This window comes from Esox lucius, chromosome 5 (assembly GCF_011004845.1).
Source record: "Esox lucius isolate fEsoLuc1 chromosome 5, fEsoLuc1.pri, whole genome shotgun sequence".
NCBI lineage: Eukaryota > Metazoa > Chordata > Actinopteri > Esociformes > Esocidae > Esox > Esox lucius.
In genome coordinates, this window is record NC_047573.1 from 473,228 (window position 1) to 495,326 (window position 22,099).

Below are 22,099 nucleotides of genomic sequence, written 5' to 3' on the forward strand. Positions count from 1 at the left end.
ATAAAGCCACCATACATGAAATGTTACAGTATTAATAACTAATGTTATAACTAATCATCAGGTAAAGCTAGAAACCTGGAAATGTTAGCTACTGTAGCTGGTTAGTTAACGTTACCTGGCTAACTAACGTTAACAGCAATGGCAGTAGCTATTGCTGGCTAATTAGCAATGCAAAGGACTTTCTGACAACTTTTTGAAAAGAGACATGAGAACTATCTGTAGCTAACTAGCAAATGTTAGACTTGTAGGAATGTTACATGGCAAACTGAATATTCTCTGATTACATACGTAGTCATTTGTTGTTTGCGTTTAGTCTGTTATCGACCTTGTTTACAACACTGTGTCTTTTTGCTACAGTTCACACTCAAGGTGTTCAATACTCACAGAATCTGTGCATCTTTCATTGTCTCAGTCATGGATGCCATTGTTTCCCTTTGCATGTAAATGTAATCCGTGGACAGTTGTTTTATACAAGACAAGCCAGTGTTTTCTTTTTGACCATTACAATGAAATGCCTCAATTTTGCCTGAACGTTTCGAAACAGTATACAAGTCTTGGGTTTCCTCATCGTCATCCCATTCATCTTCTGAGTCTGACAGGGTCACGGCATCATTGTCCTCCAGAAAGTATTATCTCACAATTTGTTCCTACTCAGATTTCTTGATAAGGCCAGCTAAATTCAGGGCAGCAATGTGGTTCACAGCTCTTGCAACGTGATCGCAGTTGTCAATTTTTGAAAAATCCAGTGTTCCAGTTCTACTGACCAAGGTCTTGTGTTATGACAGAGGCCGGTGACTTGGCAGACCAATCAGAACTCAGTATGTCAGCATGCCTATCACAGGAATGGTCTTGTAATTTCTGCTTGTTAAACAAGGCTTTTAGTTTTAATTTACACATCACAAACTAGTTTGTTATTACCTCACATGAAAGTTCACATCATCAAGAAGGCATTACTGGAAAAAAGAAAAAAATTCCCAGAACATGTTTATCGTCTTACAAATGGCTCTCCTGAAAAGTAGTGACATATGCCCCACTTCCTGAATTCTGTCACGTGTTGTAGAGGAATCCCTTTGTTCTATGGGTTCCATAGGTTGGTGTTAACTGTTTAATAAGGAAGTTAATTCATTGTCATGTAGTCTCAAAGTCTGGCCTTTATCCTAAGGGCTTTACTCATTGTTTATCTTCCTGTTTTGCCACTCCCCTCCTGTACGAACAGATTGTGGACAGAGGATACCCGAGCTTTTATTTTCTCAGAAACAGTTTTGCATTGTGGGAAGGATGGCAAGGAGCCTATGACTGAAGAAATGGAGATGGACATCCTGATAGACAAAAAATTTGAGGAGTTTGAGGAGCTAAATGCTACCGGGAGGACGCTGCTTGACACTGAGCACCATCTAGCCAACATGGTATAGTATAGGTTCTACAATCTGGAGCTCTTAGCCACACACTGAATCATCTGGAGCTCTTAGCCACACACTGAATCATCTGGAGCTCTTAGCCACACACTGAATCATCTGGAGCTCTTAGCCACACACTGAATCATCTGGAGCTCTTAGCCACACACTGAATCATCTGGAACTCTTAGCCACACACTGAACTATCTGGAGCTCTTAGCCACACTCTGAATCATCTGGAGCTCTTAGCCACACTCTGAATCATCTGGAGCTCTTAGCCACACTCTGAATCATCTGGAGCTCTTAGTCACACTCTGAATCATCTGGAGCTCTTAGCCACACTCTGAATCATCTGGAGCTCTTAGCCACACTCTGAATCATCTGGAGCTCTTAGCCACACTCTGAATCATCTGGAGCTCTTAGCCACACACTGAACTATCTGGAGCTCTTAGCCACACTCTGAATCATCTGGAGCTCTTAGCCACACTCTGAATCATCTGGAGCTCTTAGCCACACTCTGAATCATCTGGAGCTCTTAGCCACACTCTGAATCATCTGGAGCTCTTAGCCACACTCTGAATCATCTGGAGCTTTTAGCCACACTCTGAATCATCTGGAGCTCTTAGCCACACACTGAATCATCTGGAACTCTTAGCCACACATTGAATCATCTGGAACTCTTAGCCACACATTGAATCATCTGGAGCTCTTAGCCACACACTGAATCATCTGGAGCTCTTAGCCACACACAATGAATCATCTGAAGCTCTTAGGCGCACTCACTTGTCACTACAGAGTACAGTACGTATTCACTACATTGTATAGTACATATTAACTACAGTGTGCAGTACGTATTCACTACAGTGTATAGTAAATATTAACTAGTGTACAGTAAAAATTCACTACAGAATACAGTACACAAATTTACTAGAGTGTATAGTACTTATTCACTACGGTGTACAGTACTTACTCACTACATTGTATAGTACATACTCACTACAGCTTACAGTACTTACTCACTACATTGTATAGTACATACTCACTACAGCGTACAGTACTTATTCATTACACTGCATAATACATATTCACTACTGTGTACAGTACTTATTCCCTTCATTGTATATAGTACATATATGTTCACTACAATGTACAGAACCTATGTGGTCTAAACATGATCTCCTCTTCTTATCTCGTGTCTGTCTACTTGTCATCACCCCTTGTGTCCCTTACTACTTATCTCCTCTTCTTGTCATGTCTGTCACTGCAGATCCGGGAGCGTCTGGAGGAGTTGAGGAGTATGCTGGACTGGATACTGATTCACTGGAGGGCTCAGAAACACAGGAGGAGCCTCAGCAAACCAAACACAGAGAATACAAAAGAGATAATCTACTCTGAGCCACCAGGAGACCCCACAGCAGAACCCATCTATTCCAACACGATAGCAGATCACACCTCAGAAGACACTATCTACACCAATACAGCAGAACTCTTGCCAGAGGATACAGTTGACAACATCTACTCAGAGGCTATAGCAGGCTCCCCCCAAAGGGCTCCTGCCCTTTCAGAGTCCCATCAGCCCACTGCAGGAACTGTCTCTGAGAACCAACAGCAGCCTGCTGAAGACCTAGACGATGACTACCAGGTCATGAACAGCGATGGCTATGAGGTCATGAACAGTGTCCAGGGGCTTGCTGGGGGCGGCTTTGACCTTACTGTTCCACAGACCATCAGTGAGCCCAGCAGCCCAGCCCTCTGCCTGGGGGACAGCTCAGTTAACAGCAAACCTGGAGTTATCCTGGGGGGCAGCATGGACCGCGGGGGTATAGTGAATCTCATCCTCAGCTTGGGGAAGCTTGGAGACAGCCATGTGGAGGTGATGGAGGAGAAGGAGGAGGAAGAGGAGAGTGCTAAGCCTGTTCACAGAGTAAGGCAAATATAATAACATTGTCATGTTAAGCCCCCCCACCTTCACCTCTGTCAGCAGTGCATCTCTGTCCTGCCTTTCTTGTCTTCATTTCCTCTCCCCACTCTCTGTCCCTTAGCCTGCTAAAAGCTTTTGGAGGCGTTGTCAGGGTCTGTTGGAAAACACTCTGGGTAGTTTAAAGAGAAAGAGAAGGCGGTATGGCCAGAGTGCAGACCAGGTAAATGGGGCAGTGTGAAGCAGAGCTGGGCCATCGTCATGTTCGGTGTATAAAAGAGCATGCTGCATGCATTAGTGATGTGACTGTCATAGTGTCTTTATGTGCATGCTGGGAATGTAAGTGAGATCCATATGGTAACCTATGTATCTGAGTTCTCTACTGATGAAGAGGATGCAAAGGAGAATTAATGAGATAATATATAATTAGATATTGATAAAGCATAATGTTTTGGATGTGGAGTGTTATCAATCCATGTTTACTTTCTTGTTGCATGCCAGGGGTCAAAACACAGACCCTTGAGGAACTCCACAACTGATTGATTAGCGAGGGGCCCAATTGCAGCTCTGCTGTTGAAGAGGAATTATAATCAGTTATCTAATAATCCTTTGACCTCCGAAAGACTGATATTTGTCCCAAATGTCAACCAATATACTGCACTACATTTGACCAGAATCCTGTCACCCTATTAAATGGTTGGTCTTAATGTTTCTGCTGTCTTTGTTCAGGGTTAGTTTTAAGGTGTATTGTTTCTGCTGTCTTTGTTCAGGGTTAGTTAAGGTGTATTGTTTCTGCTGTCTTTGCTCAAGATTAGTTTTAAGGTTAGTGTTTGTGTAGACTGTTTGTTTAAGGTTATCAACCAACCTGACGTTATTGACTGTTTATACAGATACCCTAAAACTCCAAGGAGCAACAACTAGTAACGTCTACACAGTTGCAAGGAAACATTCCGTAGTGGGGACAGATCCTAAAGAGGTGCCAGACTGAGAGGTGGCCTGTCTTCTTCTGGCTGTGCCGGATGAATGTCCTTTTTAGACCCCATCAAAGTTTAAACGTTTCAAGGTTTCCTAGTGTGTTAAACAGAGTTAGCTACATGCAAAAGTAGACCCATGGGCAGAACTGTCTTTCCCTTCTCCAGGAACCAGGTAGAGTGGTATATAAGAGGACTGGCTGGAACACAAAGCAGAACAGAACAGAACAGAACAGATCAAATCACAACTAAATCCTCCAACAAATCATTTACAAAAAAATCATCTCCAGCTGCCAGGACTCCAGACAAACCACGCCCCTGCTCGTCAGCCGCAACTCTGCGCCCTTGTGAATACCATACAACTGTCACACAACCAGAACACCACTCACCCACATACACACCATACACACACACACCATACATACACACCATACATACACACCATACATACACACCATACATACACACACACCATACATACACACACACCATACATACACACCATACATACACACCATACACACACACCATACACACACACCATACATACACACACACCATACATACACACACACCATACATATACACCATACACACACACCATACATACACACCATACATATACACCATACACACACACCATACATACACACCATACATACACACCATACATACACACCATACATACACACCATACAAACACGGAAGGCAGGAAGAAAAACATGGCACATGTAACAGGCAGTCATTTACGTAAGTGTAAAAAAGCAGCAATACTTATGTGTCACAATTCAGCATGGGTAGCAGGACACAGGTGCAGAGCTTTCAAAAGCAAAAGTAGTTTAATCAAGAAAGACTAACAAGCAGACACATGAACACACACAATGAACAACCAGAAACACTGGGGCAGGAGCAACTTAAATCAGGAAACAATGAGGGGGCAAACAAGACACAGGTCAAAGCTACGTTCAAAATCAAAGGACAAAAACAAACAGAACAGGCTACGTTAAAAAACAAACGCACAATCCGAACAAAACCTCACAATATGAGTGTAATAAGCTTATAAATGATGGCATAGCACACTACCTAGAATTTCTAAACAAACAGCCGGAGGCAGGGCCTTGATCTGCCAATTAAAGTTAGAAGTGCAAGCTTTCAAGTGTCTACTAAAAACTCATCTCTACAGCACGGTCTATGATTAGGTGTAGCCTGGCCCAGGGGCGTGAAGGTGACCAGAAATGCTTGATACTGTCCATTCTTGCTGACTTGCCAGGTGGGCTCTCATCGCCACTGGGATGCCCTCCCTCTAATGCCTTTCGGGGGAAGAGTCATTGGCTTGTTGTTGTTGTTTCTCTGTTGCGCACTTGTGCAATTGGGCTGTACTATGCTGGCAATACTCGGCCCTCATTCAGGGTGGTTGCGGTTGGTGGTTGTCACTTTGGTTGATGCTATGTAGTGAGAATTTAAGGAGAAAATATATACACAGCAAAAATGTAGCAAGAAGATAAAACAATATTATACATTACACTGTACATAGCAGCAGTTTAACCAGAAAAAGAACAAGGCAAGCCTAAAATGTTGTAGCCCTCACTGCACTTGAACTTGGGTCTCCCACATGACTTCCCACATGACAGGCTGTCTTTAACCACTACACCACAGAGCTGTATGTTTACTGAGTGTAAGTATAGTGTCTCAACATAAGATCATTTTGCATTGACATCCCAAGTTTGAATATTTCGCTAGATACCATTAAGCATTGTGTTATACTGATTAACATTTCTTATTAAGTTTACCTCCACCACAAATTGCATCTAAGAACTTTATGGCTTTTGCCACTGGCAGTTTTAACAGCTTATTATCCAGTAATAGGCTTACTAGTATCTACTAACTTACTACTTGGAATAGTCATAAGAATTGAGTAATTGTTAGTGATACTGAGGAAGAGCTTAACACTGCCAAAGCTATTTCATTTCAAGGCACAACATTTATTTTTTATTTTGTGTGATCTAATGTGTTTAATGTAATGTGTTTGGTGTGTAATGTCTGGTCTAATGTGTGTGGTAAAATGTATGTGGTGTAATGTGTGTGGTGTGTAATATGTGTGGTGTGTATTGTGTGTGGTGTGTAATGTGTGTGGTGTGTAATGCATTTGTTTTGTAATGCGTGTGGTGTGTAATTTGTGTGGTAAAATGTATGTGGTGTAATGCGTGTGGTGTGTAATGTGTGTGGTGTGTAATGTGTGTGGTAAAATGTATGTGGTGTAATGTGTGTGGTGTGTAATGTGTGTGGTGTGTAATGTGTGTGGTGTGTAATGTGTGTAATGTGTGTGGTGTGTAATGCATTTGTTTTGTAATGCGTGTGGTGTGTAATATGTGCGGTAAAATGTATGTGGTGTAATGCGTGTGGTGTGTAATGTGTGTGGTGTGTAATGTGTGTGGTAAAATGTATGTGGTGTAATGTGTGTGGTGTGTAATGTGCGTGGTAAAATGTATGTGGTGTAATGTGTGTGGTGTGTAATGTGTGTGGTAAAATGTATGTGGTGTAATGTGTGTGGTGTGTAATGTGTGTGGTGTGTAATGTGTGTAATGTGTGTGGTGTGTAATGCATTTGTTTTGTAATGCGTGTGGTGTGTAATGTGTGTGGTAAAATGTATGTGGTGTAATGCGTGTGGTGTGTAATGTGTGTGGTGTGTAATGTGTGTGGTAAAATGTATGTGGTGTAATGCGTGTGGTGTGTAATGCGTGTGGTGTGTAATGCGTGTGGTGTGTAATGTGTGTGGTGTGTAATGTGTGTGGTAAAATGTATGTGGTGTAATGCGTGTGGTGTGTAATGCGTGTGGTGTGTAATGCGTGTGGTGTGTAATGCGTGTGGTGTGTAATGCGTGTGGTGTGTAATGCGTGTTGTGTGTAATTTGCACTACACAGGTTAATGCTCAGGGGAAATGTTGCCTGAGGCTCTCTGTCTGGACAAGCATTTGCAGTGATGGAAGTGAAACTAACTTGTCCAATGTTTTCTTGTCCTCGCTAGGTGAGTACCTATTTACATGTAAAGGAAAACAACATGGCCGCCAGTGCTCCTGTATATGAAAGTATCACACTGCCCCGCCTCCGCAGTAAGACACAGTCTTCATCAGCCTCCTCCTCGGGGCCTCCCTGCTTTGTCTCTTCTTCCTCCCCACCTACAAGCACCTCCACTTCTCGCTCCATCTTTTCCACCCAGAAGAAAAAGGGAAAAAGCAAGACAGACTCTCAACGACACACCATGCAGAGGATCATGGGTGTTGAAGGGGAGGAGCAGACAGAACAGGGGTGTCCCGCACAAGCATCTACTCAGCCAATCACTTCGTACAACACCCAGACCTGGCCAATGAAGGATGGTCGTAGTAAGAAGAAAAGCCAATCAAAGGCAGAGGAGGTGGGGCCAGGGACTGGGGTGGATCTCATGGATTATGTGCAGAACCCATTGGCAAAAGATATTAATGATGAATGTTGTGGGGTCTACACCATCAGTCCATATGCAGTAACAGAGGCCTCCTCTATGGCACCACCAAGGGGTCCAGTGAGGAGCCACTGTAGGTTCCTATCCCTGGGGTCTGTGTTGACATTTGACCTCCCAAAAGATATGAGGCTGGTCCCCAGTATACACGATATTATCACTATAGGACCCCCAGAACACAGGGGTGGACCCAAACCCAAATGTAACCCCAACCCAAACCTCAAACCGCACACAGAGAGAAACCCTGCCCTCAGCTCCTTCAAACAGGCTACCTCCTCTCTCTCCCCTCCCTCATGCCTCTCACACCACATGCCCACACAGGTCATGACTCAGACACAGCTAGAGCCCTGTCGGTCTCATCAGGATGAAGACTTCCCTCCTCCCCCTCCTGCCCTATCTAAGGAAATTGACAAATCAGATTATCAGACTCTATCAATCGAGGACCTATCCCTCCCTCAGACTGTACCAAGCAATGACAAATCAGATTATCAGACTCTATCAAGCGAGGACCTATCCCTCCCTCAGACTGTACCAAACAAGGACGTATCCCTCCCTCAGACTGTACCAAGCAAGGATTTATCCCCCCCTCAGACTATGGAGAGGATAATGATTGGTCAAACCCCTGAGATGCCTGGACAGAGTCTGAGACCTGGTCTAATCAGCCTAGAGCTCAATTCATCTTCGGTCTATCAGAACCAAGAGCCCAGTGTAATCCAGGTCTCCAGTCAACAGGGGCCCAGTGTAATCCAGGTCTCCAGTCATCAGGGGCCCAGTGTAATCCAGGTCTCCAGTCATCAGGGGCCCAGTGTAATCCAGGTCCCCAGTCATCAGGGGCCCAGTGTAATCCAGGTCTCCAGTCATCAGGGGCCCAGTGTAATGCAGGTCTCCAGTCATCAGGGGCCCAGTGTAATGCAGGTCTCCAGTCATCAGGGGCCCAGTGTAATGCAGGTCCCCAGTCATCAGGGGCCCAGTGTAATGCAGGGCTCCAGTCATCAGGGACCCAGTGTAATGCAGGGCTCCAGTCATCAGGGGCCCAGTGTAATCCAGGGCTCCAGTCATCAGGGGCCCAGTGTAATCCAGGGATCCAGTCATCAGGGGCCCAGTGTAGTGCAGGGTTCCAGTCATCAGGGACCCAGTGTAGTGCAGGGCTCCAGTCATCAGGGGCCCAGTGTAATGCAGGGCTCCAGTCATCAGGGGCCCAGTGTAATGCAGGGCTCCAGTCATCAGGGGCCCAGTGTAATCCAGGGATCCTGTCATCAGGGGCCCAGTGTAATCCAGGGCTCCAGTCATCAGGGGCCCTGTGTAATCCAGGGTTCCAGCCAGTCTTCCCAGATGGTGGTAATTCTGAAGACCAGTGGGTTAGACAATATGAGACGGGACTCTAACGTCTCCAACTTTAAGAGCTTACATTATTCTGAGATGCTCCAGTGTTCTAATGTCCCCGAGGTGCTCCAGTGTTCCAATGTCCCTAAGGTGTTCCAATGTTCCAATGTCTCTGAGATGATCCAGACCCAGGGGAAGGTTGAAGACTTCCAGCCTGAGACCAGAATGACTGTAGCAAGGGTTTTGTCTCTGAGAGAGACAGACTCTGACCCAGTCCATCAGAACAATGAGCCTGATTTGGTTCTTCAGAACACAGACTCTGACCCAGTCCATCAGAGCACTGAGCCTGATTTGGTTCTTCAGGACAAAGACTCTGACCCAGTCCACCAGAACACTGAGCCTGATTTGGTTCTTCAGGACAAAGACTCTGACCCAGTCCACCAGAACACTGAGCATGATTTGCTTTTTCAGGACTGGGTCCATCCAGACCATCATCAGTTTGAGGAACTAGAGGAGGAACTGGAGGACATCTGGAAACATATCAACAGCTACAGAGAGAGTTTCTGCTCTGATATTATGTACCAGCCACACCAAGAGGAAGGGGGAGGCAGCAGCTCCCATGGAATCTCCACAGATCCCTCCTCACCCTCCTTCCCCCCACCAACCCCACCCAAGGCCACCCCCTACAGGAAGCTAATAACATCCTCTGCCCCTAACCTCCTGGTGGGTGAATTCACACTACCTGCATTACTTCAGACCCTGAAGGGGTCCAACGAGAGCCAAGGCAATGCCCAGCAACCTAACCCAAGAGAAGAGCTCCCTATTCTGGGTAGCTGGAACAGAAGGTCCTGGGCAACCTTTCCTAACCAGGGCCAACCTTGGAGTTCTACAGCACTGGAAAATGAGACAGGAATAGATAGGGTGAAGCTACCACAGATAGAGGATCAACAGAAATATATCTACCAGTATAAAGAAGAAGAAGACGAGGAGAAGGAAAGTGAGAAGGGTGACTTGATGAAGATGGAGGACATAGGATGTCTGAAGGTAAGGTCTACCTTTGACAGGCTCACTAATTCACCTCTGAACTCTATCAGCTAGTCCAGAGGCCAAACACGTTTTTCTGTGACCCAGAAAATGGAACTGCAAAGTTCCGCATTGTGATGTAACTGAGTACATCCTGAATAACTTTCCTAACAATGCTCTTTGTAGATGCTTGGTTTCACTGTCGGAATCTTCATTTGCACACTAGGTTACTTTTTTAATTTAATCCTTTACAGGTACAAGTTACCTGTCCACATTTGTAATCAGTAACGTCACTTTTTGATGACTCAAACTCAGTAGATTACTTTCATGTTAAGAGGCATTAGAAAACGCGTTTGAAATCGTGAACAACCGCACACAAATACATTTTACTAGCGCAAACGTAACCTGCGATAATTAGAGCTGCCAGGGATGGCTATACACCTGTGACTATACACCTGCACTCTTAGCTTAAAGTCAAAATTGTAAGCAGCCAATGCCAATGAACGCAATTGTCTGAGATGCAAAGCAAGCAGAATCACATGGCCTACCTGTTTGGACAGAGTTGATTTGGCTTCATCAAATGCAATAATCCTTTGGCAGAGCGCTTCCCAACAAAACTTTTCTCCTCAAATATCCATGATAAATTCCATATAAAGTTTTATCTTGAAGGCAGCGTCGTGTTACAGCTATATAACAAATATTTGCCTAATCTTCTAAACAATTCCTCTCTGAATTAAGCGCAACTCTTCCTGGCATTGTTCGGTGCATTTGACGAATAAACCTTGTCGCTTATCATTGTTCTCAAAAAGATGCGTTGATAGAAGATATCTAAATGACATTTTATATGGGTTAGCTTATATTATCGTAGATATACTGTACTCTGTTTTTACCAGCCACCCAACCAACCAAAATTAAACTAGCACTTCATCGGTCACTAATCTGCGCGCCCACCTTTGTTTGCATGATGATCACACACCACTGGGGCGTGCAATTGATATTTTCATTCAAAACATTTCAAAACAAAATCAAGTATGCAACGTGTCTTCATTATTTCTCGCACCTAATCTTTTTCAATTGAATTGATCCGAAAGTAATCATATTTTTTTTCAAAAGTATCTGTAATCCGATTACAATATTTTAGTTGGTAATGTAAATTATTACATTAACTGATTTTCTATAATCGGTTACTTGTAATCAGTTACTCCCCAACTCTGCTGAACAATCAAATTAGCATATGTTCCTAGGTCGATTACATAGCAACGCTACTTTTCTAACCCACTTCCTACTCACGTGAGAAAATGTCTAGCAAACGTAACTAGAATGGAAATATTAAATGAAACATTATCATGAGTAAATAAACCTTGGTGCCCAGGGCCTGCAAATACCTGCCATGGCTGAAAACAAGATAGGGGGTCGATCATGTACAGCCAAAAGAACGTGGAACAGATAGGCCGGTTCACATTGTTTTAATGACTAAGCCTCCTGTTGCTACGCAAATGTAACGTTAAGTGGTTCAAAGAATGCAAGAAACCAAAGAATGTGATAGATTTATTATGTCTTGAGGCATGAATTAGTTTGTGTTTTTTTCTTATGGGTAACATCCTTGGCTTTTAAACTCAATCTATTCGGGTGGGTCGGGTTGTGGAGAAATATCTGTGCTTCCGTCGGCCGTCAGGTGCTTGTCAGAACAGATTTAGCCAATGCGGTCCGGGTGTGGATCCAAAAAGTTTTTTTGGGTTCTGTCCCGTTTTCTTTTGATTGTTCTGTTTTCCCCAAAACTATTATGATCTCATATTGACCCTATGAATTTGCCAAATATTACATAGTATATTTTTATACTGCTTGATTACTGCATATAAGTGAGTGATAAGAAACCTTTTTTGATCATGTGGTGACCTCTCACCTTTCTCCAGGACCAATCAGCAAGCCTGCTGTCTGTCCACAGTAGTCGGGACAGAGACAATAATAGAGCCAGTCTAGATGGAGAAATGGTGGATCAGGGACAGAGGATGACCACTGGAGGGCGGTGTGACACTACAGTGAGTAATAAGATCACAGTAACATTAGTTATACTTATTGTGGTGTACGGTATTTTGTGAGTTTTCAGATATTACTAGCAGATACTATTATTGAAGAGTATGAAATCAGCCTGTGCCATCTCTAAAACCATGTCTAACAAGAGGAATAAAGTGTGTTAATGTTTACATTCAGCATTTTTCTTTTCCTTTGTATCGGTTCAGAAGGACAGCTGTTCTGGGCTACAGCTCCAGTCCATGGAGGGACCTCTTGAGAGGAAGCAAAAACTGCAGCTTGGAGGGAAGAAGGTGACACCTTGTTCAGCTGTCAAAATAAACCAAATGTATCTCCATCTAAATGAACCAAATGTATCTCCATCTAAATGAACCAGATGTATCTCCATCTAAATGAACCAGATGTATCTCACTCTAAATGAACCAGATGTATCTCCATCTAAATGAACCAGATGTATCTCACTCTAAATGAACCAGATAAATCTCACTCTAAATTAACCAGATAAATCTCACTCTAAATGAACCAGATGTGTTTCCATCTAAATTAACCAGATGCATCTCACTAAATGAACCAGATGTGTTTCCATCTAGATGAACCAGATATGTTACCATCTAAATGAACCAGATACACTGCAATCTATTTGAACCAGGTACATATCCATCTAAATGAACCAGATGTTTCCATCTGGTTCATGGAAGAGACCACTGCAACTATTTCTTTCCTTTCCAAAAAGTTGAAAAGGAAAGTTTAGAGTAAGGAACAGTAATGTTCAATTTGCAGTGGTCTCTTAATTTTAACCCTTCTGTTCCTCACTCAAAACCTTCCTTTTCGACTTTTTTGGAAAGGAAAGAAAAAGATGCAGTGGTCTCTTAACTATTTCCGGAGCTGTAGATACAACTTCATCTAAATTAACTAAATTAATCTCCATTTAAATTAACCAGATACATTGCCATCTATTTGAACCAGGTATATCTCCATCTAAATAAATGAGATACCAGTCTTTTAAAATTAACCAGTTACATCCACATCTCAATGAACCAGATACATGTTCATTGAAATATACCACATACTGTGTATCTCCACTGAAAGTGAACAGATGTATTTCTATTGAAATTGACAAGATAAAGGTTGTACATCTCCATCTAAATTACAAAATACTTCCCCATCTTCAAGAGGGATATGTCAGCCTGAGGTGGGTTTATACATGGATCAGTGGTAAACTATGATTTAACACTAGTCTGTTTGTCTGTTTGTTCTAGGCTGGGTCTCGAGCATGGAGCGCCCATCATGCAGTGCTCTACAAACAGACACTCTGCTTCTACCAAGACAGGAAGGACACACTGAGGGTGACACACACAGACACAAATAATGGATATAAAAAGTCTACACACCCCTGTTAAAATGCCAGATTCTTGTGATGTAAAATAATGAGAAAGATAAATCATGTCCGAACCTTTTTCAACTTTAATGTGACCTATAACGTGAACAATTCATTTAAAATACAAACAGAAATCTTTGAGGGGAAAAAAACAACAACACAATATTCTGGTTTTATAAGTGTGCACACCCTTTAACTAACTTTGTTGAAGCACCTTTTGATTTTATTACAGCACTCAGTCTTTTTGGTTAGGAGTCTATTAGCATGGCACATCTTGACGTGGCAATATTTGCCCCGTCTTCTTAGCAAAAGTGCTCCAAATCTGTCAGATTGCGAGGACATCTCCTGTGCACAGCCCTCTTCAGATCACCCTACAGATGTTCAATTGGATTCAGGTCTGGGCTCTAGCTGGGCCATTCCAAAACATTAATCTTCTAGAGAAGCCTTGCTTTTGTGGATTTGGATGTGTGCTTTGGGTTGTTGTCGTGCTGAAATGTGAACTTCATCTTCAGCTTTCTAACAGACGCCTGAAGGTTTTGTGCCAAAATTGACTAGTATTTGGAACTGTTCATAATTCCCTCCACCCTGATTAAGGCCCCGGTTCCAGCTGAAGAAAGAACAGCCCCAAAGCATGATGCTGCCACCACCATGCTTCACTGTGGGTATGGTGTTCTTCGGGTGATGTGCAGTGTTGTTTTTGCGCCAAACATACCTTTTGGAATTATGGCCAAAAAGTTAAACCTTGGTTTCATCAGACCATAACTCATTTTCCCACGTGCTTTTGGTTGACTTGATGTTTGTTTTTGCAAACTTCAGCTGGGATTGGATGTTTTTCTTTGTAAGAAAAGGCTTCCGTTTTCCACCCCACTTCATAGCCCATTCATATGAAGAATATGGGAGATTGTTGTAGCACACAGACAGTACTTGCCAGAAATTCCTGCAGTTCCTTCAATGTTGCTGTAGGCCTCTTGGAAGCCTCCCTGACCAGTTTTCTTCTTGTCTTTTCATAAATTTTGATAGGAAGTCCAGTTCTTGGTAAGGTCTCTGTTGTGCCATATTTTCTCCACTTGATGATGACTGTCTTCACTGTGTTCCGTGGTATATCTAATGCTTTGGAAATTATTTTGTACCCTTTTCCTGACTGATATCTTTCAACAATGAGGTCCCTCTGATGCTTTTGAAGCTCTCTGCGGACCATGGCTTTTGCTCTGAGATGCAACTAAGAAAATGTCAGGAAAATCCTACTAGAACGGCTGAACTTTATTTGTGATTAATCAGAGTCACTTTAAATGATGGCAGGTGTGTAATGACTTATATTTAACATGAGTTTGAATGTGATTGGTTAACACAGCCACATCCCACACTTACACAACTAGGTTTTTATTTTTCATTTTTCAATTGAATTGTTCACATTATAGGTCACATTAAAAGTGGGAAAAGTACTTACATGATTTCTTTGTCTCATTCTTTTACATCACAAAAACCTGGCATTTTAACGGGTGTGTAGACTTTTATATCCACTGTATGCACACACACGGTCCAGTTATATTTCTGATCTTGTGTTGTCCTCCAGATATTAGTGTGTGGTCTGTCTTGACTTCTACACTCTAATCCACAGGTGTCAAACCGGTTCCACGGAGGGCCGAGTGTCTGCAGGTTTTCGCTCTCACCTTGTACCTGATTGATTAATTAGTTCACTAATTGGTTAATTTCTACCCCCACCTGGTTGTTCAGGTCTGACCTGGGAACCAATTTAAAGGAAAACCCAAAGACCTGCAAACACTCGGCCCTCCGTGGAACCGGTTTGACACTGATATATCAACTTTTTCAGAGAAAAGCACATTTATGGAGGCAGAATTTCATGCAGACCCACATGACCCGAAATGTCAATTTAAATTTGTTTAAACGATTAACAACATCAATTCAGTTTAATCTCTCTGAACCAAGAAATAATTGTACCCAATAAAATCCTATACCTTGTAATATTTTACATAACATCAGTGCTCTAAAATAAAATAGTCCTAAACAATATAAATAATATTAATACAGTATATATAATTATGAAATATTGGTGATAAATAATGTGAATACAGTATAAATAACAATGCATTTTTTGTGATAAATAGTATTAATACTGTATATATAATTGTAAAATATTGGTGACACCACATTTGTTTTCAACCCTAACTTTAAATTCCTTAAAACCGTGACCTCTATCTGTTATTTCTGACCTCTAACCTTTATTGTTTTTCCAGAGCTCAGTGTGTGGTCTGCCTCTGAACCTGAGGGGGGCAGTGTGTGTCATGGCCCCAGAATACACCAAGAAGCCTCATTGTTTCAGTCTGCGTCTCCGGGATGGTTCAGAGTATCTCCTCAGCACCACATCACTATTCAGCATGAAGAAATGGATGCTGAAGATACAAGCCAACACTGGTACACACACACACAGATTATACAGCCAATACTGGTACACACACACACACACACACACACACACACACACAGATTATACAGCCAACACTGGTACACACACATAGAGTGGGTAGAAGTATTTGATACACTGCCGATTTTGCAGGTTTTCCCACTTACAAAGCATGTAGAAGTCTGTAATATTTATCATAGGTACTCTTCAACTATGAGTGACGGAATCTAAAACAAAAATCCAGAAAATCACGTTGGATGATTTTTAAGTAATTAATTAGCATTTTATTGCATGACATAAGTATTTGATACATCAGAAAAGCAGAACTTAATATTTGGTACAGAAACCTTTGTTTGCAATTACAAAGATCATACGTTTCCTGTAGTTCTTGACCAGGTTTGCACCCACTGCAGCAGGGATTTTGGCCCACTCCTCCATACAGACCTTCTCCAGATCGTTCAGGTTTCGGGGCTGTCGCTGGACAATACGGACTTTCAGCTCCCATCAAAGATTTTCTATTGGGTTCAGGTCTGGAGACTGGCGAGGCCACTCCAGGACCTTGAGATGCTTCTTACGGAGCCACTCCTTAGTTGCCCTGGCTGTGTGTTTTGGGGCGTTGTCATGCTGGAAGACCCAGCCACGACCCATCTTCAATACTTTTACTGAGGGAAGGAGGTTGTTGGCCAAGATACATGGACCCATCCATCCTCCTCTCAATACGGTGCAGTCGTCCTGTCCCCTTTGCAGAAAAGCATCCCCAAAGAATGATGTTTCCACCTCCATGCTTCACGGTTGGGATGGTGTTCTTGGGGTTGTACTTATTCTTCTTCTTCCTCTAAACACGGCCAGTGGAGTTTAGACCAAAAAGCTCTATTTTTGTCTCATCAGACCACATGCCCTTCTCCCATTCCTCCTCTGGATCATCCAGATGGTCATTGGCAAACTTCAGACGGGCCTGGACATGCGCTGGCTTGAACAGGGGGACATTGCGTTCGCTGCAGGATTGTAATCCATGACGGTGTAGTGTGTTACTTATGGTTTTCTTTGAGACTGTGGTCCCGGTTCCAGACCGAGGGAGATTGACCGTCATTTTGAACTTCTTCCATTTTCTAATAATTGTGCCAACAGTTGTTGCCTTCTCACCAAGCTGCTTGCCTATTGTCCTGTAGCCCATCCCAGCCTTGTGCAGATCTACAATTTTATCCCTGATGTCCTTACACAGCTCTCTGGTCTTGGCCATTGTGGAGAGGTTGGAGTCTGTTTGTTTGTTTGAGTGTGTGGACAGGTGTCTTTTATACAGGTAACGAGTTCAAACAGGTGCAGTTAATACAGGTAATGAGTGGAGAACAGGAGGGCTTCTTAAAGAAAAACTAACAGGTCTGTGAGAGCCGGAATTCTTACTGGTTGGTAGGTAATCAAATACTTATGTAATTATTTAAAAATCATACAATGTGATCTTCTGGATTTTTGTGTACCTATGATAAAAATTACAGACCTCTACATGCTTTGTAAGTAAGAAAACCTGCAAAATCGGCAGTGTATCAAATACTTCTCCCCACTGTACACACAGATTATACAGCCAACACTGGTGCACACACACACACACACACACACACACACAGATTATACAGCCAACACTGTTACACACACACACACACACACACACACACACACACACACACACACACACACAGATTATACAGCCAACACTGGTGCACACACACACACACATTATACAGCCAACACTGGTACACACACAGAGCATTTCCTCCCATCCTCTCACAAGGACACCCAAGGCCACAGAGATAGTGTTCCTCACCAGAGACTGCTCTCACATCCCACAGGGGTACCCAGGTCAGAAACAAGGCCTGTCCCCCTCCCTGTGCCCACTGGGGTACCCAGGTCAGAAACAAGGCCTGTCCCCCTCCCTGTGCCCACTGGGGTACCCAGGTCAGAAACAAGGCCTGTCCCCCTCCCTGTGCCCACTGGGGTACCCAGGTCAGAAACAAGGCCTGTCCCCCTCCCTGTGCCCACTGGGGTACCCAGGTCAGAAACAAGGCCTGTCCCCCTCCCTGTGCCCACTGGGGTACCCAGGTCAGAAACAAGGCCTGTCCCCCTCCCTGTGCCCACTGGAGTACCCAGGTCAGAAACAAGGCCTGTCCCCCTCCCTGTGCCCACTGGAGTACCCAGGTCAGAAACAAGGCCTGTCCCCCTCCCTGTGCCCACTGGAGTACCCAGGTCAGAAACAAGGCCTGTCCCCCTCCCTGTGCCCACTGGGAGGCCATCATGGTGAGTGTCTGGGACTAATTAACTGGATGTATCTGGATGCTTTGTCAATGGGTGGATGGTTGTCTCTGAAGGACATGCAAGGACATGGAATTAGGCTGTTTCCTAGGTTACTGTCACTGTGGTTCCATCCTGGCTCTACTACCACTAGGTGGAGCCAGAGGAGGACTCAGTGACTGAGTGCTAGTGCCAAGTTCCTGCAGCCTCAGTGAACAGCGGGAGCCAATCAGAGCTGTGCAGACAGCTGGCCGGTGTCAGAGAACAGGAAACTGACCCTGTCCTTCCTTTCTTTCTCCTGGAACTTCACTCTTCCACACCCTGTTGGGTCTCTCTCTTCCTCTCGCTGTCTTCATCACTTTCTCTAGAAGATCATTTTGGATCCATGGGACAGAAAGTGAGTGCCAGGTCCAGAGAGAGCAGTCCTACCTCCCTCCCCCACACTCAGCCTGGCTGCTGCTTCACCAGTGATCAGGTCTGCCACAGCAACAAGCACCGCTCACACTCCTTCTCCTCAGGTAGGGACTTTTCCAGTAGCCAAACTTCAACCCCAACGCCTATACTGTCATCAACCAATCAAGCTTCCTTCACACAAACACTGGTGGACTTTTAAGAACTTCTGAAAAGCGTATTGTAAATCCCTTGTCCCCATACTGTTTACCATCCTCACAGCAACTTACCACAAAATGAAACCAGTGATGCTGCCTCCTGGAGGTCGTGTTCAGGAAAGCATACCCAGCTATTCAGTGACACTGGTTATTGGAGACAAACAGTCAGATGCTCGGACAGTCAGTTATGATGATTCTGGTCCATCTACCTGCAAGACAAACCGGGATTTCTACCAACCGAACTTTCACCAGCAAGACACAGCTCTTCAAAGCTACATAAGCCTTCCACAGCAACGCAAGAAGTCTGTCTTCAAGAAGTTCTTTGGAAAAAAAGACGTGCTGAGTTGAGAAGCTATAAAGTTAACATGAACTGATGCGGTCCTGTAACCTTCTGAATGTCAGATGTTTTCATATATCTATTATATTTATGGTTAAGAGTTTTGATAGATTTCTGTGATACTGATGTCATCCGATCCTCTTCATTTTAATATTTTGGGTTTTGTGTGAGATTGTGTGAGATGTTTTATATCTTTAAATATCAGTGACTGCTGGGTGTTTACCGAAATGTGTCAACACTGTGTCAACTCTGTCCTATCAGACAGAACATACTGCCCTATGTGATTATATGAACACTCATTATTTCCTCAGTTTGAAACTGATTGTGTGTTTTATATCGTTAACACTATTGCCATTTTAAAATAAATGATCGATATTCATAACAATGAACAAATCACTTCGCTCCAGAATTAGGATCTAGTGGCTCTAGCTGTGTGGTGACTTTGTAGGAGATGGATAAAGACAATGCTACTACAGCTAGTTGATGTTGTTTGGGTGGGACTTTTAGTGATGCCTAAACATTCCCGAATGGTCTCTGGAGGTCAAGACATTAAAACTGAGACAGAAAGGCATTTTTTAACAATACAGCCGAGTAGCCTCTAGCAGAATTTCTGAAGTGGAAGGATCTATGAATTCCCTGGTTGTCATAACAGCCTGACTGTGTGGGGGTTTAATACAGACCAACCTAACAAGACAAAAAGCCTTGTGCCTGCATTGCTCCATTGTATCCTGACGATCCTTCATCCATAAAATACAGTGTGCTAATAGTTTACGAATTGTGTGAGATGTATTTTGTGTTGCTTTGATAACCTATAGTAACTCTTAAGATACTGTTTATATCAGCTATGGGCAACAGATCCACTATCAGAACTCTGTAATACTCATCCACTATCATCAGAACCCTGTTATACTCATCCACTATCAACAGAATCCTGTAATACTGATCCACTATCATCAGAACCCTGTAATAGTGATCCACTATCATCAGAACACTGTAATACTGATCCACTATCATCAGAACCCTGTAATAGTGATCCACTATCATCAGAACCCTGTAATAGTGATCCACTATCATCAGAACACTGTAATACTGATCCACTATCATCAGAACCCTGTAATAGTGATCCACTATCATCAGAACCCTGTAATAGTGATCCACTATCATCAGAACCCTGTAATACTGATCCACTATCATCAGAACCCTGTAATACTGATCCACTATCATCAGAACCCTGTAATAGTGATCCACTATAATCAGAACCCTGTAATAGTGATCCACTATCATCAGAAACCTTTAATAGTGATCCACTATCATCAGGAAACTGTAATAGTGATCCACTATCATCAGAAACCTGTAATAGTGATCCACTATCATCAGAAACCTGTAATACTGATCCACTACCATCAGAAACCTGTAATACTGATCCACTACCATCAGAAACCTGTAACAGTGATCCACTATCACCAGAACCCTGTAACAGTGATCCACTATCACCAGAACCCTGTAATATTGATCCACTATCATCAGAAACCTGTAATAGTGATCCACTACCATCAGAAACCTGTAATAGTGATCCACTATCATCAGAAACCTGTAACAGTGATCCACTATCACCAGAACCCTGTAATACTGATCCACTATCATCAGAAACCTTTAATAGTGATCCACTATCATCAGAAACCTGTAATAGTGATCCACTATCACCAGAACCCTGTAATACTGATCCACTATCACCAGAACCCTGTAATACTGATCCACTATCATCAGAAACCTTTAATAGTGATCCACTATCATCAGAAACCTGTAATACTGATCCACTATCATCAGAACCCTGTAATAGTGATCCACTATCACCAGAACCCTGTATTACCGATCCACTATCATCCGAACCCTATAATATTGACCCAATATCAATCCTAACTCTGTAAGAGTGATCCACTATCACCAAAAACCTGTGTAATATCGATCCACTACTTGTTTGAATCTGTTCCTGGATTCTGATGTCTATATCATGATGTTTTTTAAATAAAGATTCAATATTCATAACAAAAAATCAGTCCTTGTCATTTGGGAGAACACAGCCTAGTTTCCCGAGCAGTGGGTATGCCGTTCAAGTTGAGGGGCAGATTAACGAACCGGTTGCCTATTTATAGAACTGCCTGAAGGTTACAGGAGAGGCAGAGGTGATAAGAACTGGCCTTGGCTCAGCTCCCATCAACTTATTAGTTGAATGCTGTACTGAAACAGAGAATGAAAACACTCTACTGACAACCAGTGCTACAACAATATCATTAAATATTCAATACATTAGGCATATACAGTTGGGCTCAAAAGTTTGCATACCTTCAGAGAATGGGTAATACGTGTACCATTTGTAAAGAAAACATGAGTGAGAAGGCAAAACACGTCAAAACAAAACAACAAAAACAAAACATGGCAACAAAGAAGAAAATGAACTGACCCCTGTTGAAAAGTCTGCATACCCTTAGTCCTTAATACTATGTATTGCCCCCTTTAGCATCAATGACAGCGTGCATTCGTTTTGTAATAGTTTGGGTGATTTAATTTGGGTGATTTCTGTCATCATGATGATTTAAAAAGCAGCCAAACAACTATATGATAATAAATGGCTTCATATGAGCACTATCCTTAAGTGAAAAATGTTCTTTTCAATTATCAGAAATATTTTCAACATCAATGCCAAAATTTCAACATTTCTGCCAGGGTATGCAAACTTATGAGCACAACTGTAATATATACACACAAAATACATGAATACATACAGCTCCTGAAAAAATTAAGAGACCACTTTACCTTTTTCTTTCTGTTCTCTTAATTCTTTCAGGGGCAGTATATTTAACAATAGAGAATGTGTATTATTTCTATTAAGGCAATATTTAACATATGAAAAGCAGCCAA

General features: G+C 42.8%; 2 protein-coding genes across 8 annotated transcripts in view; both read left to right on the forward strand.

Annotated features, from left to right (window-relative positions):
- Positions 1-20,012, forward strand: part of LOC106023986 — a 51,209-nt gene extending 31,197 nt beyond the window's left edge. For 4 of the 7 annotated variants that reach the window (XM_034292293.1, XM_029119975.2, XM_034292292.1 and 1 more), the window contains 10 exons: positions 1,217-1,406; positions 2,662-3,318; positions 3,437-3,535; positions 7,308-10,142; positions 12,035-12,160; positions 12,362-12,445; positions 13,412-13,498; positions 15,786-15,963; positions 18,604-18,753; positions 18,908-20,012. In XM_034292293.1, coding sequence (XP_034148184.1) covers positions 1,217-1,406; positions 2,662-3,318; positions 3,437-3,535; positions 7,308-10,142; positions 12,035-12,160; positions 12,362-12,445; positions 13,412-13,498; positions 15,786-15,963; positions 18,604-18,753; positions 18,908-19,191 — 4,690 coding nt within the window. In that variant the 3' untranslated portion in view covers positions 19,192-20,012. The remainder of the gene's footprint in view (positions 1-1,216; positions 1,407-2,661; positions 3,319-3,436; positions 3,536-7,307; positions 10,143-12,034; positions 12,161-12,361; positions 12,446-13,411; positions 13,499-15,785; positions 15,964-18,603; positions 18,754-18,907) is intronic. The other 3 variants (XM_034292290.1, XM_034292295.1, XM_034292291.1) reach the window with 3 other exon arrangements.
- On the forward strand, positions 19,708-21,183 carry LOC117594514 (histidine-rich glycoprotein-like). Its single transcript, XM_034292352.1, has 3 exons — positions 19,708-19,720; positions 20,007-21,034; positions 21,126-21,183. Exons 1-3 carry the CDS (start codon positions 19,708-19,710, stop codon positions 21,138-21,140), a joined length of 1,056 nt encoding a protein of 351 aa, XP_034148243.1. The 3' UTR covers positions 21,141-21,183.
- Positions 21,184-22,099: the final 916 nt, after the last annotated feature.